The sequence below is a fragment of the Erythrolamprus reginae genome, chromosome 3 (assembly GCF_031021105.1).
Source record: "Erythrolamprus reginae isolate rEryReg1 chromosome 3, rEryReg1.hap1, whole genome shotgun sequence".
NCBI classification, from domain to species: domain Eukaryota; kingdom Metazoa; phylum Chordata; class Lepidosauria; order Squamata; family Dipsadidae; genus Erythrolamprus; species Erythrolamprus reginae.
In genome coordinates, this window is record NC_091952.1 from 99,706,064 (window position 1) to 99,724,286 (window position 18,223).

The following is an 18,223-nucleotide window of genomic DNA, read 5'->3' on the forward strand; positions in this document are numbered from 1 at the left end:
ATGGATGTAAGGAAAAAGGAGTATTTATGCATATGTTTTGGGAATGCAGTAAAGTCCAAAAATTTTGGAAGCAAATACAAACGGAAGTGAATAAAATTACGAATATTGACTGGAAACTAACCAAGGAAGCAGCATTATTGATAAAAAATAGTGAGGTAAAAGAATATGAAGTAATTAAAATTGCAGCAATAGAAAGTGCCCAAGCAACTTTAGTGCTTGGGTGGAAAGATGCTAATAAATGGACGATAAAAAATTGGTGCAGGTACATGGTGGATCACATTCACTACGAAATTATGGAAATTAGATTACATAATTATAATGAAGATAAATTGGCAGCAACAATGAGGCGGTGGGAAAAGGTGAAAAATCATATATTAATATTAGTAAACGATGCAAATGTAAAAAATAAAATTCAATCACTCTATAAATATGAGCAATGTAACTTGGAGCTGAGGTAAATGAAAGATATAGAATTGAATCTTCCCTGGTGGAGGGACATATTATTTTGTTTGGTGATGGTACACACATTTATGTTTTTGAATTTATGTTTTTTCTTTTTGTAAAAACTTTAAAAAATCAATAAAAATATATTAAAAAAGAAAAAAGAAAAAAAGTGACTAGGTAATCAGAGCCAGCTTCTATGTAACATAGCCCCAAATCAAGTTGACTCACATCCGAATAAACACTGAAAATCTTGTGACTATTATGCTCAGAGAGCAAATTTAATCAAAAGGATTTTACTGCTTTAAGTCCCGCCAAGTCTTAATTCGGGTCTCTTTGAAATGGAACACAAGAACAAAAACTCAAGTTCACATCTTCCCAGGGAGCGGTGGTGCATCTTTCTTCTTCCTCGCCCACCGAGACGATCAACTCTTTATTTATTTTTAGTAAAGCCGTTTATAAAACCAACGTAGAGTGGGGAAATCAGAGCCGGCGGGGTTTGTTGCAAAGGCAGCGGCGGCGGCCGAACGAACCGTCCCGTCCTGTACTTCCAAGTTAGACCACAACTCCCAACTGCTGCGCTTTTTTCCATACTTGGAAATAACCGCCCCGGGATTCTGCAGGACTTCCTTCCGCGTAAAAAAAAAAAAAGCGCAACGGAGGCAAGAAGCTACATTCCTGCAGCAGGGGGGCAGGGGGGGCCCGGCCGGGACTCCAGTCGCTCGGCGCTGCTGCTTTGCCATTTTTGATTGATTTAGAATCAATAAAATCAATACATGGATTTAAAAATTATGAGATGTTGCAACAGTGTGGAACTCCTCAAAGGAACGACGCGGCTATTTGGTTTTTTTTTCAAGAAAAGTTGGAAAAGCAATAAAGTTTATTAAAAATAAAAGTACATAAAGAGATTTGATAAATAAATAAACAACCTAGCCCCGGCGGGCGGGGTAAAGGAAGTTGAAGGCTTTTGCTGCCATCTCTTCCTCCCCCCCTCTTTCCCCCCGTTTGGCAAAAAAAGTTCCCACGCGGGAATCCTTCCCCATTCAGGACATTCCAAGAGGGAGAGGCGGAGGGGGCGAGGGAAATGATCCCGTGCCTGGAAGGACCCCGGTCAAGCCCTCTTCTTCCTCCCCCCCCCACTCCTGCCTCCCCTCACTCTCACCCTCCGCCTCTGCTGGAGGGCTGCGTATCCCAGCGTGCAACGCGCTGCCCCCACCCTTTAGCAAAGAGAGTTGAGAGAGAGGCTGCGTGCGTGCGTGAGTGCGTGTGTTTGTGTCCTATAACTTTCCTTACGCGCCCTCGGTGGATGTGAGCGCCGCTGCAGCGAGCCGGGGCCGCTCTTTCCTCGGGAGACAGCGGAGAGCGAAAGGGGCGGGCAGGCAGGCAGGCGAGCCGCTTTTGCTGGGAGTGGCGCTTCTTGGGCTCCGGCGAGGAAAAGGAAGGGAAGAAGCCGCGGGGATGGACGTCCGCTCGAGCCTCGGGCTGCTCTGGCTGCTGCTGGTCGGGCCGTGCGGTGGCGCCATGGACGAGTGCGTGGACGAGCAGAGCGGCCGGCCCCAGCGCTGCATGCCCGAGTTCGTCAACGCGGCTTTCAACGCCACCGTGGTGGCCACCAACACGTGCGGCAGCCCGGCCGAGGAGTACTGCGTGCAGACCGGCGTCACCGGGGTCACCAAGTCCTGCCACCTGTGCGACGCCTCCCAGCCTCACCTGCAGCACGGCGCGGCCGTCCTCACCGACTACAACAACCAGGCCGACACCACCTGGTGGCAGAGCCAGACCATGCTGGCCGGCATCCAGTACCCCAGCACCGTTAATCTGACACTCCATCTCGGTGAGTGGGAACCAGCCGGGCGGGTTTCGGGGTAGACTAGAGGCTCTCGGAGGGGCCCTTTCTCCTGATCCGGCCAATATAGGTGCTGCATTGCAGGCTGCTAAGTTTGGCGAGGCATCTGGGTCCTCCATCATCCTCATCCTAATTATTATTATTATTATTAAACAAATAGTAGTAGAGGAAAAACATGCGTTGGCAAAATACCTCAAAGAAAGCAAACAACCTGCATTGGTTGGAGTAAACAACCAGAAGTTTCTGAAAGTAGAGCCTTATGATGATTATGATGATGATGATGTCAATACAGTATAATACAGCAAACGAGATCACTATGCTGGATTTCGTACTTCATCACCAGTCCGGTGCTTCCCAAGCACCCGACTGGTGGCAGAGCCAGACCATGCTGTCCGGCATCCAGTATCCCAGCACCATTAATCTGACTCCATCTTGGTGATTGGGAACCAGCAGGACGGGTTTCGGGGTGGACTAGAGGCTCTCGGAGAGGCCCTTTCTCCGGGTGTGATGTTATTGTTGTTGTTGTCATTATTATTATTTCTTTGATGTTTCTGCTCTCAGCCGACACTTGGGTTTTGCAGCATCTATCTCCTGGGCAGGAATTTGGGAAGGGTTGGGCCTCTGAGCAGCAATCATCCTCTATGAAACTTTGGGGATGCAGAGGAAGTTTTATTAAGGATTCTAGCAAGCAGATGTTGGAAGATTTATTTATTTATTATTTATTTATTACTTAGATTTGTATGCCACCCCTCTCCAAAGACTCGGGGCGGCTCACAACACGTGGAAACAAATCATAAGATGGTTTCTTCTTTGATCTGCAATGTGGTAGATTTATTTATTTTTTGGTGGAACAGGAAATGAAATGACTTTCTGCTCCCCCTCTCTTAAGGGGTGTATAGTTAGGTCCCATTTGTAACATGGAATGAATTGAGGGAGCGGCACAGAATTCCTTATTTCTTGATATCCCAGCTCCAGGACGTTGTGTTCTAAGTGATGGGATTTTAAGCATGGAGTGGGAAAAAAAGACTACGAATAAATGCAGGATCTCTACTGCACCTTGCCCAGAGTAATGTTGTGAGAAAGAGAGACAAATAGCACAATTGGCAGTTTCTTCTAACCATGAACGTTATTTCTTTTCAGTAGCCTGCCAAAATATCTTCAGGGTTGTTGTTTTTTTTAAACCCCCCTCTACTTTTCCCAGTACAGTTGTAAAAAATGAATTATCACAAAATGAGGGCTCTGGGTACATTGTGTGTAGAAGTTGTTTGGCATACTTTTTGAATTACATCTGTTGAGTGGGTGTCTGCACAGCATCTTCCTTGATTTCTTTATGGATTTCTATCTTTTTTTTCCTTTTTAACCGAAAGGGTTGATGGAAGGAAAGTCTGCATTATTGGCTTTGGTTGCTGTTTATTAAAACAGGTGTGTAGAAGACAAAGGGAACTTCATTTTACAAATTAGAGAAATCCAAATGTACTGAAATAGCAGCCACACCCAAGATTAAGAGAGACATATGCTTTCACTTGTTTTGTCCAGTGGCGGCAATTAGTTGTGTAAATAGCCATTGTGTTCACTGCCAGATCTGGAAAACTACCAGGTATAAGTCAATGGCTGTAGTTTACATACTAATTATCTAGTTTATAATTAATATACTTTTAAGTTGTTAGATTTCCATGCCTTGGGCAGTAGCAGAGGGAGCCTATGGAAAAGCTGAACTTCTGGATGCCTTTCAGAACAGGAACAATTATATAATTTGCAAGAGTACCACAAGTAATAGTTACTTATCAAAGACCATTTGTAGGTGTTTTTTTAAGACATGAAGATGAACATTCTTTACTTTAAAATTAGAGTGTAATTTCCATTCTTGCTGTTTGTTCATCAAAGTCTTCTCCAGTTTCATGCATTTCAGTGCATTATCCTAGCTAGGGAAAAGTAATTGAGGTCCAGAAGTGTGGGGGATACCAGGTTGAGAAAGTTTACTTGAGACTGTTGAAAATGAGCCTCACTGGCATAGGAGATGGCATGCTGAGCACACCATGATGCTTCCCTATTACTAATATTCACGCCCCACTCTTTCTCTGCTGAATTCATGGTGAAATGCATGAATGAGAACTTTCCTACCATATCCTTATAACCTGCGAAGAAGGATGGGCTTAGACAGGGCTTAGTTCTCAATTTAGATAAACTATGGTTTCTGAGATCCAGTCTGGGTTTGGTCATCTAAACCAGAGGCTTAGTTTTCTGAGCTTTCGGACTCATGATGGAGTCTATCCTTAGGGAACCCATCTACCAAAATGTTTAACAAACTATGATCATTTAAATCACAGTTTGGTGGAAAATGCTGAGCTAAAAATAAATGCTATACTATGCTAAATATTATACATGAGCCTGGTTACCGATTTGTCCTTAGCCAGTGAATTATTTCATGGACAGTTAGCATTGGTAATTCAGCACCCATTGTTAGATCACTGTTCTGTGATTACATTGGCACTCCATGCTGCTAATCCTAATGAACTTAATTTAGTTCTGTGAACTCTCCCAACCTGGCATCCTCTGGGTATAGTGGATTTAATTGATTTTTAATTAAAAGATTCTGAAAGTAAATAGCCTGACATCTGACATCTAGCCAGGCAGGTGTCCATAGATTTTTGCCTGGGGACTCTTGCTGTGTATCATTATACTCCTCCTGAACTCTAGCCCTCTGTCATTTTATTAATTCCTTTCTGAAACTTGTGGTCCTTTCTCTTCTTAACTTAGGGAAGGTAGGCATTAAGGAGCCTCACTGGTCTTGCATCTTTCTCTGGCTAAAAGACAAACAATAGACATGATTTCTTTTGCTGTCTGTATACATATGTAACTAGTTGCACCTTAATTGTTAAATGTTGACATTGTGGATTTCCCTAACTGCAAACTACTTTAGCATTTGCCCTCTCCTTTATTATTTCTCACTAACAGTCTTTTTCACATCAGTCCTGAGCACTTTTGTGTGAAAGCAGACCCCCCCCCCTCTGTATCTTTTGTAAAGTGGCACTTTTCTCCTTTCCTCATTTCCTGTGCTGGTTGAACATGCATTCTTCATTTTCCTGTACAAGGACTCAATTTCCTTTTCTTAACTCTTCCACCCCCATTCCTTGCCATTGTGGCAGGAATCTTAATTTTCCCGTTCCTTTCTGCTTTCTTGAAAATACTGGAGGGTTACTTGTACAGTTTTACAAATCTGTCTTCCTTGGAAGATACTGTGGTGTAAGGGGAGACTTACAGGTTAAAGATTGACTTGAGGCAGGAACATAAATGTAGAAAAGTTAAAACAATCACCACACAACCTCTAGTTGCTTTAGGGAAATTGGTGGAGGGGAACAGTTCCATGTCACCTTTGTACATCTGGATAGACTAATACTTCAAAGAGGTATTCTGTCTCAAAGGTTAAATTGTAGCTTTGTGGTACTCAAATGGAATTTAAAATAGGTAACAAAGCAGTGCCACAGTTTATCCTATCGTAGGCAAAATACAAAGGAAATGACTTGTCTGAAAGAAATAATAAATTGTATCTTAGCAGTTTATTCCATGCTGGATTTACCCTTTCTTCGATTTGCTTTGAACAATGTGTGTGGTGGAGAGAGATTTTGAAGTCTTGAATGTAGGGTTTTAAAAAATGAAGTTTTTTTAAAAAGACAAAGTAATCATTTCGGAAAGATGCTTTTGACACTTCCTGACTGCAAACATTCAAATGTTTGCACACCTGTGATGTACTAAGTATCCTTGGAGGGACTTTTATTCCAATATTATGATCACTAGAAAGAAACAAAACGGAACAATTGTTCATTTAGCAATTGCCCTGAATTTTGCCTGCACGCATTTCACGTTTTGAAGGAGGATGTTTGAGTTTCTGTTATCTGGATGGCAAACAGGGAGGTGGGGAATGGAACAGTGACTTATTCATTTGATAATATTAAAAAATCTTTTCTACTTTGTTGCCATTTCTCAGGGCAGGTTTAATGACGTCATTGGGTTAATTGTAAAACTTGTATCAAATGTCAATATTACTAAAACGTTCCTAATATTAATAGAGAATTGGTTATTTCTGACTCCCAAAATTTGCAGATACCAAAAGAATTGTATTTTGGAATTCTACTTAACATATTTCTGAGTTTATCAGTCAATATAAAATGAATACAAAAATTAAAAATGCTGTAATAGCTTAATGAAAAGCTATAGTTTTTTTCCCCTTGTACATTTGAATCAGTGTTGGTGGACTGCATATAGGTTCCTGCAGTTTTCTTGGCAAGACTTCAAGTTGTTTGTCATTGCCTGCTTCCTAGGGTAGAGAGAAGGTGACTGGCCAAAGGCCACCCAGCTAGATTTCTACATAAGGCAAGACTTGAACTCACAGTTTCTTGGTTGCTAGCCTATTGGCTTTAACTACCATACCAGACTGGCTCTTAGTGAAGGGGGTGCAGGTATTCCTTGCTTACTGATTGCCTTTAACAACTGTTTCAAGATTTATGTATGTATGTGTGTGTGTGTGTGTGTGTTTGTTTGTTTGTTTGTTTATATATTTATTAGATTTGTATGCCACCCCTCTCCAGAGACTCGAAGCGGCTCACAACAAAAAACACAGTACTGTAGTTAAAAAGCAATTTAAAACCCTTAATATAAAAACAGTCATACATCCCAGACAAAAACCATATATGAAGCGGGAACAGCCCCGGGGGAATCAATTTCCCCATGCCTGACGGCAGAGGTGGGTCTTAAGGAGTTTGCGAAAGGTGAGGAGGGTGGGGTAGTTGATTCCAGAGGGTCGGGGCCGCCACTGAGAAGGCTCTTCCCCTGGGTCTCACCAATCATGTGAATGACATTGTTTTGTCGACGGGACCCGGAGAAGGCCCACTCTGTGGGACCTAACCGGTCGCTGGGATTCATGCGGTAGAAGGCAGTCCCAGAGATATTCTGGTCCGATGCCATGAAGGGCTTTATAGGTCATAACCAACACTTTGAATTGTGACCGGAAACTGATTGGCAACCAAAGCAGACTGCTGAGTATTGGTGTGACATGGGCATATCTGGGAAAGCCCATGATTGCTCTCGCAGCTGCATTCTGCACGATGTGAAGTTTCCGAACACTCTTCAAAGGTAGCCCCATGTAGAGAGCGTTACAGTAGTCGAACCTCGAGGTGTATGCAGCGTTGCTGTTTCCTGAAGTCCTATGATCGCCAGTTGTGGACTTTGCAACCAACTTGTGACAAGCAGAATTAAAAGAGAAGGTATAAGAAAATAAGAAATGAGGGGAGGATGTCACATGATTTGATGTTTAGCAGCTGTGCCACTTAGCAAGCAAGTTGCCATTCCTAGTTGTTGTCAGTAAGCTAGGACTACGTATAAGTTATCTCTCCCCCGCCCCCCAATAGTCACATAAACGTTTTCTCTGCAACTATATGGTAGTGGTTTGCTATTGCTTTCATTCTTAAAGATCTTCTTATATAGGTAGTCCTAGACTTAAAACTATTTCTGTAGCAATTGAAAAAAGTGCCTTGTGACTAATTCATTGCAACTTCCCCATGATCACATGATGGCAACTCTATCACTTGGCGATTGTATTTACATTGGTTGCAGCATCCCTGGATCGTGAGATCTTTGTTTGCGACCTTCCCAACTGGCTTCAGTCAAGCAGTGTCAGTGGGGAAAGCATGAAATGGCTGCATGATTCACATAATGGCCACAGCAAACAAGGTTGTAAAATTAGATTCAGTCATGTGACAACTCATTTCATGGTTGCATTGCTTAGTAACCACTTCTGGTCCCAATCATAAATCAAGGATGCCTATAGTCTCTTCAAGTGCTCTGCAGGTAATTAAAATGAATGCAGAGGAAGGGAGTGAACAACTGGTTTGAAGTTCATACAGTTCCTTTTTAAAATTTCACTTACCGGTATATTAACAATGTAATTGAACCCATGAATAGTACTGTAGTTGCATATAGCTGCACAGCTTTTGTTAGTACAAATTATAATTACTGATGTGTTGGCTGGGAATTGTTAGAATTGTTGTTCCATCTTATCTGGAAGGCATCAAATTTCAAATTCCATCAATTTCCATCATTTGTGGCAGTAAAGGTTAGGCTATCTATTCTTGAGATTTTTACTGATTAAAATTTACTGATTAAAAATACTACTTTAGATAGATTGGTGTTGTTATCCTTATTTATTACTTTAATTTTCCACATTTTTCTTCTGCCCTATGGATCATCTTTTATGTTTAATTTAAAGTTAATATAAATATTCTGCAATTATATTTGGGGATATTGGTATTTTATATATTAGTAAACCGAGACAAACTGTCTTTATTGAAGATGGAAGAGTATATAAACGAGGACTGCTTTTAGCAATGAAATAGTACATCAGCACTGAGCTATTTTTGTGTTTTGGTCATATTTGACATACAGTGGAACCCCGACATAAGAGCTGCTCTACTTAAGAGCAACTCGAGATAAGAGCTGGGAGGGGAGAGATATTTTTGTTCTACTTACAAGCCCAAATTCGAGATACAAGCGCCAAGGAGCTGTCTCCTGAAGCCAAACGCTAACTTCCGCGTTCGGCTTCAGGAGACAGCTGCGAAGCGGCGCGCGTGTTTTAAAAGGTTGCAGCCGGCCTGGGGGGCTCGGGGGGGGGGTGCTTGCAGCTTTCTTTCTTGCTCTTTTTCTTTCTCTCTTTTACCTTCCCTTCCTCTATTTCTTCTTTTCTTTCTCCTTCCCATCTTCTTCCCTCCCTCCCTCCCTTCACTCATTCCTCTCTTACTCTCCCCTTTCATAAGTTTCCTTGCTTCCTTCCTCTGTTCCTGTCCCTTCCCCCTTTCTTTCTTTCTTTCTTTCTTTCTTTCTTTCTTTCTTTCTTTCTTGCTCTTTTTTTCTCTCTTTTACCTTCCCTTCCTCTATTTCTTCTTTTCTTTCTCCTTCCCACCTTCTTCCCTCCCTCCCTCCCTTCACTCATTCCTCTCTTACTCTCCCCTTTCATAAGTTTCCTTGCTTCCTTCCTCTGTTCCTGTCCCTTCCCTCTTTCCTTCCTTCCTTCCCACCCTCCGTCCATTCATTCACCCATTCCTCTCTTGATCGCTTAAAGCCAGTCCCTGGTGCAAAAAGGGTTGGGGACCTCTGTCCTACAGGATTGGGTGGCAGAGAAGTTGAACATATGTAAATTTAAAAGTTTAAGAAAGTTTACAAGTTAAGTGAAAGAAACTTCATTATTCATTTATATGTACATGTACATTTCTTCATTAAAAACATGTCTTTCTGCATAATTTAGACTAACTTTGTGAGTTTTTTGAGGGCTGGAACCAATTAAAATTATTTACATTAATTCCTATGGGGAAAAGTCGTTCGAGATAAGAGCTGCTCGACTTAAGAGCCCAGGTCCGGAACGAATTAAACTCGTATCTCGAGGTACCACTGTATATGGTATTAGCAAATCTTATTCATTTTCTTTAAATGAACAGAGTAAAAATAACACAGCTCTATGTATATGAAATCAATCCTTTTGTGGTTAAAATGCATAAAGAAATTGGCGGTCATTAAGAAAGAAGTTCATGTGATCTCAGTTTGCATCCTTTCCCCTGCTTCCTCACTGGTTTTGCTTGTAAAAAGCCAGCAAAGAAGGTGGCATATAGTGATCACAAGACTGCAGGGACGCTGCAACAGCTGGAATTTCGAGGACCAGTTTTAAAAAGAATCCATCCAGCACTGTTTTAAGTTTGAACAGTCTCTGACCAAGTGATGGTTCAGTGAGGACCAACTGTAATTTCTTCCAGTTGCTCATAAAAGGTCTATTTCATGGCCTGTTTTTCCCCCCCTTCTTGCGTCACTTCCATTTGCTCTTCTTTGTTGCCAAGGTAGACTCCAGTGGGATGTGTGTGTCTTATGTAGACAATGACCCAGCTGATTGTGTAGCCGTTTGTCAAAGTGGATAGAAAAAACACACATCAAGAGACCTGTTGACACTGACAGCATGAAAGGTTTCTTATTTTGTGATATTTATATGCCACCCAACTACAGCAGGACTCTGGATATCTTCTGAACCTTATTTGTTCTTCTTGAAGCGTGACCCACTCTTCTCCATCCTGAGGAGGAGCCCGCATCCAGGATGGGTTGTCCTCAATGCTGGCTCCTCTTGGATGAAACGATGTGTATCAGGTAAGTTCCAACGCCTATTCCCCACTTCCACTGGCTTATATAATAATAATAATAATAATAATAATAATAATAATAATAATAATAATAATTATTTATTAGATTTGTATGCCGCCCCTCTCCGAAGACTCAAGAGAAACAAGTTGTAGTCAGTCTTTTGGGCAGAAGAGTCCAAAAGAGCTGTGGCCAATAGGAAGAGAAGCCAGTAATTGTTTTACCATAGCCTGCGCCATTACAGTGTTCCCTCGATTTTTGCAGGTTCAAACTTCGCGAATAGCCTATACCACGGTTTTTCAAAAACTATTAATTAAAAAATACTTTGCGGGTTTTTTCTATACCACGGTTTTTCCCGCCCAATGACATCATATGTCATTGCCAAACTTATTTATTTTGCAAATAAATGACAAAAAAATAATTATTGTTAATAAATAATTATGTTTATAAATATCAGGATCACTAAGTGTCTTATTCAATGGTGAGTACCAGTAATAATGGTGAGTAAATGGTTGTTAAGAGAATGGGAAATGGTAATTTAGGGGTTTAAAGTGGTAAGGGATGGATTGTGATACTGTCCATAGCCAAAAATGGTGTATTTACTTCCGCATCTCTACTTCGTGGAAATTCGACTTTCGCGGGCAGTCTTGGAAAGCATCCCCCGCGAAAATCGAGGGAACACTGTATACTGTTCAAATTGCAGGTAAGCAGAGTTGGGAAATATGGCGTTTTGTTTGATTCTTTTTGTAGTACGGCAGCAGTACTGATGAGTGACCACAGGTGTGAACAGCATATTCTGCCTTTACATGAAGGCTTCTATGTAAGATATGGCATGAGAGGTCAAAGGTTTACTTATGTCTTTAATTAGATTTATATCCACCTTTCTTCCAGAAACTCAAGGCAGCAGACATAGTACCTCCATCTCTACTTACCTCCTCCCCAACCTCTCCCAACCCCAACCCCCCAACCTTATGAAGCAGTAATCAAAATCATTTTGTGAACTTGTATAGTTGAGAATAAATTTTGAATCGGGTCTCTCTATTCCTAATCCATTACTTTAACCTCTATGCTACTGGCTGTCTTGTTGAAGGTGTTAATGTTTCTCAAAGTTTCTGGATTTGTAACTCTCATTCAAATGTAGTCCATTTCTAGTCCCTTCTCTAGGAAAAAGCTGTAATATAAAAGATTGTTCTGTTAGTCTGCAGTGAAGACTAACTATTATAATTCAGGGTTGCCATGTTCTCCATTAGACTGCTGTGATTGTATTGAGTGTCAGACATTGCTAGAGGGAGCACTAAGGAACAGACAAAGACAATGGTCTGTCTGGCTCCTCAGCTGGAAATCCTCATGCATTTTAGGAGCCATTTGGTAGAGAACATCCAAGCTGAACAGCCTTCATGTCTTTGTGCCCAGTAAGTAGATTCCTGATTTGATTTACAGTTCTACTATTTAAATATAAATTTGGCTGAACTCTGCCTCTTCTGGTGAAGATAAATCAGATAAATTTACTGCTCTATCAGTAAATAGAGCAGTGATCCAGATATGTAAAATACTTAAAAGCAATTCATTTTTAAAATTACTAATTGGTAATCTGGTATTGATATTAGTATTTATGGAACTCCGAAACAGATTTAGTAATTTTGTCTTACAGCTTCCTTGCAAGTTTGTTTTATATAGTTGAGGGTACTAATATTGTAATTACATTGCTGGAGTAATGCTGAGGGCAGCATACATACTGTAGTTACTTTCTCACAATTTACCTCTTTTTTAATGCTTACTGTAAAGTGAATGTCCCTAAATTTCTTATTGACAATTGAATGCTGATTTGTCCTTGTTAATCTAGATCAAACAGAACATTTGGGCACATTGGGTGGTCTCAAGTAGTTCTCCAGTGCTCCTTTCTGTTATAGGTGTGGCTGTTTCTTACTCCATCACACAATCATGGAGTAAGGGTATCATCAATATGCAGATGATACCCAGCTTTACATCTCCACGCCTTGTCCAGTCAGTGAAGCAGTGGAAGTGATGTGACGGTGCCTGGAGGCTGTTGGGGTCTGGATGGGTGTCAACAGACTTAAACTCAACCCTGATAAGACGGAGTGACTGTGGGTTTTGCCTCCCAAGGACAATTCTATCTGTCCATCCATTACCCTCAGAGAGGGTCCGCAACTTGGGCGTCCTCCTCGATCCACAGCTCACATTAGAGAAACATCTTTCAGCTGTGGCGAGGGGGGTGTTTGCACAGGTTCGCCTGGTGCACCAGTTGCGGCCCTATTTGGACCGGGAGTCACTGCTGACAGTCACTCATGCCCTCATCACCTCGAGGCTCGACTACTGTAACGCTCTCTACATGGGGCTACCTTTGAAAAGTGTTCGGAAACTTCAGATCGTGCAGAATGCAGCTGCGAGAGCAATCATGGGCTTCCCTAAATATGCCCATGTCACACCAACACTACGCAGTCTGCATTGGTTGCCGATCAGTTTACGGTCAGAATTCTAAGTGTTGGTTATGACCTATAAAACCCTTCATGGCACGGGGCCAGCTTATCTCAGGGACCGCCTTCTGCCGCATGAATCTCAGCGACCAGTTAGGTCCCACAGAGTGGGCCTTCTCTGGGTCCCGTCAACTAAACAATGTCGGTTGGCGGGGCCCAGGGGAAGAGCCTTCTCTGTGGCGGCCCCGACCCTCTGGAACCAACTCCCCCCAGAGATTAGAATAGCCCCCACCCTCCTTGCCTTTCGTAAGCTCCTCAAAACCCACCTCTGCCGTCAGGCATGGGGGAATTAAGATAATCTTTCCCCCTAGGCTTCTACAATTTATGCATGGTATGTTTGTATGTACGATTGGTTTTATAACAAAGTTTTTTAACTGTTGTAGTATTGGATTTTTACATTCTGTTTTTTGTCACTGTTGTTAGCCGCCCCGAGTCTACGGAGAGGGGCGGCATACAAATCCAATAAAATGAAATGAAATGAAATGAAATCCCAATAATGGGTAGCAGTGTCTAGTTTGGAGGTACCTCCGGAGCCATCGTTGTCTTTAGAAGGCAAGTTGGTTTTTTCTGCTAGGAGCCCTTCTTCTCAGCTTCAGTTTGTATACACATGCCCACTGTGCATATTCCTGAAGAGGAATGATTTAGCAACATTTGTTCAGATATTTACTGAATAGTCTCATATTTACTATAGTCTCATATTTACTGCAAATGATAATAATGTGCTGCACGTAGAACAATCTTTGCACGTCAACCAGATGTTGCAGCTAATGCAGGATGTGTCAGGGTGCCTGACTTGGACATGTAGTTGAAGTAACTATCCTGATACAGACCAGGGCTACTTGCACCCGGCTTGGGTTAATATATTCAATGCATTGACTAATTTGTGATCAGGGTAACAGTCAAAATAATCTCTGCCATTATAGACATGGCTGATCATGAGGACAACCAAGAAGGTTTTTCACCAAGTATTGTGATCTGAGGGAATGCCCGCTTGCAGGAGAACATTTGGAGTACTGTGTTCAGTTCTGGAGACCTCACCTACAAAAAGATATTGACAAAATTGAACGGGTCCAAAGACGGGCTACAAGAATGGTGGAAGGTCTTAAGCATAAAACGTATCAGGAAAGACTTAATGAACTCAATCTGTATAGTCTGGAGGACAGAAGGAAAAGGGGGGACATGATTGAAACATTTAAATATGTTAAAGGGTTAAATAAGGTTCAGGAGGGAAGTGTTTTTAATAGGAAAGTGAACACAAGAATAAGGGGACACAATCTGAAGTTAGTTGGGGGAAAGATCAAAAGCAACGTGAGGAAATATTATTTCACTGAAAGAGTAGTAGATCCTTGGAACAAACTTCCAGCAGACATGGTTGGTAAATCCACAGTAACTGAATTTAAACATGCCTGGGATAAACATATATCCATCCTAAGATAAAACACAGGAAATAGTATAAGATGGACCATGAGGTCTTTTTCTGCCGTCAGTCTTCTATGTTTCTATGTTTCTATGAACTTCAGATGGCTTCTCCCTTCTTGCATAGTGTAAGAGAATCAAAACAAGTTTAAGGTAGGTTATAAGATTTGGTGAAAAGATTGGAAGAAGCAAACTCTTGGGTAGACAGCTAATCTCAGCCAAAAGATTTAGTCCATAAGCAAGGAGCCCCCAATTTGCCAGCCCATTTTGTATTGTGAGGATTGTATAGTTATGTTATTTTTAATCCCCAAATTACTTTATAAATGTGAGATTATCATTGTGCTCCACTTACACAAATCTCTCCTCCTATTTAAATTTGAAGGGAAAGAAGTAAATCAGGACTCATAATGTTGTGTATATGTACAGCCTCCTTTTAGAAGTTGCTCCTTTTGAATTGCAGATCTAGCAGGGTTGTTTTTTAAATTAGACTTCAGTTTCCATCTTAATGTAATAAATAAACCGAGACATAAAGAGTTAGGATACTTAGAATCACACTAGATTAGGAAATAAGGGTTAGTGCTTATGTAAGTATAGATTTTTAAAAAATATGTAAGACAGTGGTACAAGAGTGAAAATAACTTTAAACTGGATTGCAGCCTATTAACTGCTTCACTGTACACAGTATGCATCTCTTTTGAACTGCATGGGAACTTATTTTTGTTTCCTGCATTGAAAATAAATCACAGGCTTGCAGCCAAAAATTTGGCTTGTTTTTTCCAATCTGTGAACTTTAGTTTTCTTCTCTTCTTTAGGTTCTGACTATCCACCCACATATTCTCTCCCTCTTTGCCTGTCCTCTTCTGGCTTGATCTTAAAATCATTAGATTTTCCCTTGGAGACTTTCTTCTTCCTCCTCCTCCTCCTCCTCTTCCTCTTTTTCCTCTCCTCCTCCCCTTCCTCCTCCTTCCTCCTGTTCCTCCTTTTCTTCCTTCTCCTCCTTCTGTTCCTACTCTTCTTCTTCCACCATTCAATTGCTAGCATTAGTCTTTCAGCTATACATTTGTTTCAGTTGGGTTGTAGCATAGTTGGGGGAAGAAAGAAAATCAGCCATACTTGGATGAATAATTTAAGGGAGAATATTGGTAGAATTCCCAAGTAAGGAACAAATTTACCGGACTTGGTACTCCAATCTATACATTTATCCATGGTGATTATTTTGAAAGTTGCACCTAGCTTTCTTTGCTGTTAAAAAATGATGAGTCCTTTAAAATTGTTGTTCTGTATTGTAGTGTTAGAAAATCTCACTAATTCATGAGATTGTATAATGGATAAATTGAAATGCGACTCTTAGGCTGTAATCAAAAAGAAGATCCACTTTCATTGAAGAGAGTGGACTTGTTCCTGAATATGTGTCTGTTAGAGTGTCATTTTAGCTTTGCTGGCTAAGGAATTCTGGGAGTTGAAGTCCACAAGCCTTAAAGTTGCCATGGTTGGAGAGACCCCTGTATTAGAGTGTCATAAATTGTGTGCTTATTTAACCTTTCTTAGAATATGTACATAATTTGAAAAAAAACCCAAAAACTATCTCTAACTATACATTTTGTCAGGAAATCTTTTGGAGACTTTGTTAAGATCTGGGAATAGCTTTAGTGATTTCACTGAGGTATTTGTGGAGCCCTGAGGGGACACTATTTTAGTTAGACTCACAAAGGCTTGATTTACACATTGCAAGTTTCAACTTGAGTGCTTAAGGGATCATTAAAAAAAAGGCCAGCAGTTGTTCAGTTCAGTTATATAAAGTTGCTGTACAGCTCTTGATCTCTGTCCCGAACCTCCATTTCCCCCCTCCAACCTCTCTCCCTTCATCCTCACACAACTGGTGCCTCTGAGACCCCAAGAGACACTTGATAATACTAAGCATGGCTGAGAATTTATTTTCAGTAATAGAATGAGTGGGAAATTATTTAAGGAGAAGGAGGTGACTGGGTGGCATTTTGCTATACAAAATAGCTGCTATTTGTGGTCTTGGACAGACTTATGACAGAGGGATTTATCACTAGTGCAGGCACTTATAGCTGTCCCCTGGCATTTTTAATGTTACCTTTTATCTGCTCTTAATACTTTTGCACTTACGTTAAAGAGCTTGTGAAGATATACTTTAAATAGAATGGATGTCCATGCGTTGGCTATTATTTTACTCTGTTGCCACCAGTGGTGGTTTGCAATTCTACTGAAAAGCATCTAGTGAGTGTTCTGGTTTCTGGTAGAACTTTAGCTATTACAAATAACTCTTACTAAATGCAGTATTTCATAAACAAAGAAACTCCATCTTTATTTCTCTTCCCTTCTGTATTCAAAATACAGTTCATACTAGCACATTCCTCTTCCTCCTGTTATCTTTCTTAATTGAATTCCTCATACATTCCTCTTAGCCTTCTCCGTTTAACAAGATTTATGTACTCACAGCATGATTCAAAAACAGCAGAAATGACTGTAAAATAACACAGAATGCATTTGCTTGCTTGGGAGCTGAACGAAATACCTTTCATTTTTGCCCTACAACATTGAAACTCCACCCTTCTTCCCCCCTGACCCCCTGACGTACCAAATACATCACTCCAGTATTTAACCCGTTCCTCACCTTAATATCTTCTTCCAAACACCTGTTCCTTACGTTTTTGGACCCTTCTGAATTTAGGATTGACCCAGCGAACGTCTGATTCTTCCTCGCTAGATTCTGGGCTCATAGCCACATCTTGTGGCTGGCCTCCCACCTGTTCTACTACCTGTAGCCCCGGGCCCACCACTAATTCATAAACACTATCTGTATCAGAGTCCTCAATTTCTTCATCATCCTCAAACCGACCAGGAGTATGTACAACAATGAGTAACTGAATGCCATGATATATCAATTCAAACACCAGACCACATAGTTAAAAGATTATATTTTCTTTGTCTAATCTCTCTTTCTGTTGATTGGTATATTAAGTATATGAGGATAGTGTGTATTAGGGTCTTCAAAATACTTTCTTAGTGGTTGGCATATAAATCCAGAAATGTTTCTAGGACATAAATATTTTCCCCAACTTGTTTATTTACACACTCCCATGCTAGTCATTTGTATGTATTTTACCCTAAATAGGAGAGGAATAAGGTCTTATAATTCTTTTTGGGTTTATAAAACATTCGCTCACTGTTTGTAAGAGTTGTTATTTGTTAGAGATGAGTTGCTGTTGGTAGCATGAGAAGTAAGAAATTGAAAAATGCTTGTTTATGTAATTGGAACATAACACACTTAATACAAAGATGCTGAGTTGAATAGATGGCCTGTTTATGGGAAATGGAGGAAGATGAAAAATGTACTTCCTTGCTACTCTGCTAAATTTTAAATAGTGATGAAGTGTTACTTAAAGCCTGCAGTTTAGGCAGTAAAAGGCTTGGCTTTTGTTACTATGGCTTTTGTTATACCACAGTTCTAACAACTGAATTTTGCAATGAGCCAATTTCTCTTTTCAGTTTATCTTTACAGTGCATGCTACAGTGCTATAAATAGAAGATGGAAATGTTTTAGTGAGGCACAGTATGTATTATTTCAGCAATCCTGAAACCACCATGGAAGTATTTAAAACGATTATCTCTATGCCCCAGAAATAGGCAGTATTTTTTTGTGACGAATGAAGGTAAATATAGTGTCCCATGATAATGTTGCAAGATCCAATCTGAGTCAGCCACTGGGACCAGACGTTTAGTCTTCAAAAGGCTATCAATAAGTTTGGGTCTAGTTGTTTGACTGCTCACTTGTGATCTTGCAATCTAGTGGTTAGCTTTCTCCCCATCTGCCCTACATAGTCACAGG

The 18,223-nt window shown here is 40.8% G+C and overlaps 1 protein-coding gene across 1 annotated transcript in view; it reads left to right on the forward strand.

Moving 5' to 3' along the window:
- The first annotated feature begins 1,668 nt into the window (after positions 1-1,668).
- LAMC1 (laminin subunit gamma 1) overlaps positions 1,669-18,223 on the forward strand; it is a 200,949-nt gene continuing 184,394 nt past the window's right edge. The window contains exon 1 of the mRNA XM_070746294.1: positions 1,669-2,275. Within this exon, the coding sequence (XP_070602395.1) occupies positions 1,900-2,275 (376 nt within the window). The 5' untranslated portion in view covers positions 1,669-1,899. The remainder of the gene's footprint in view (positions 2,276-18,223) is intronic.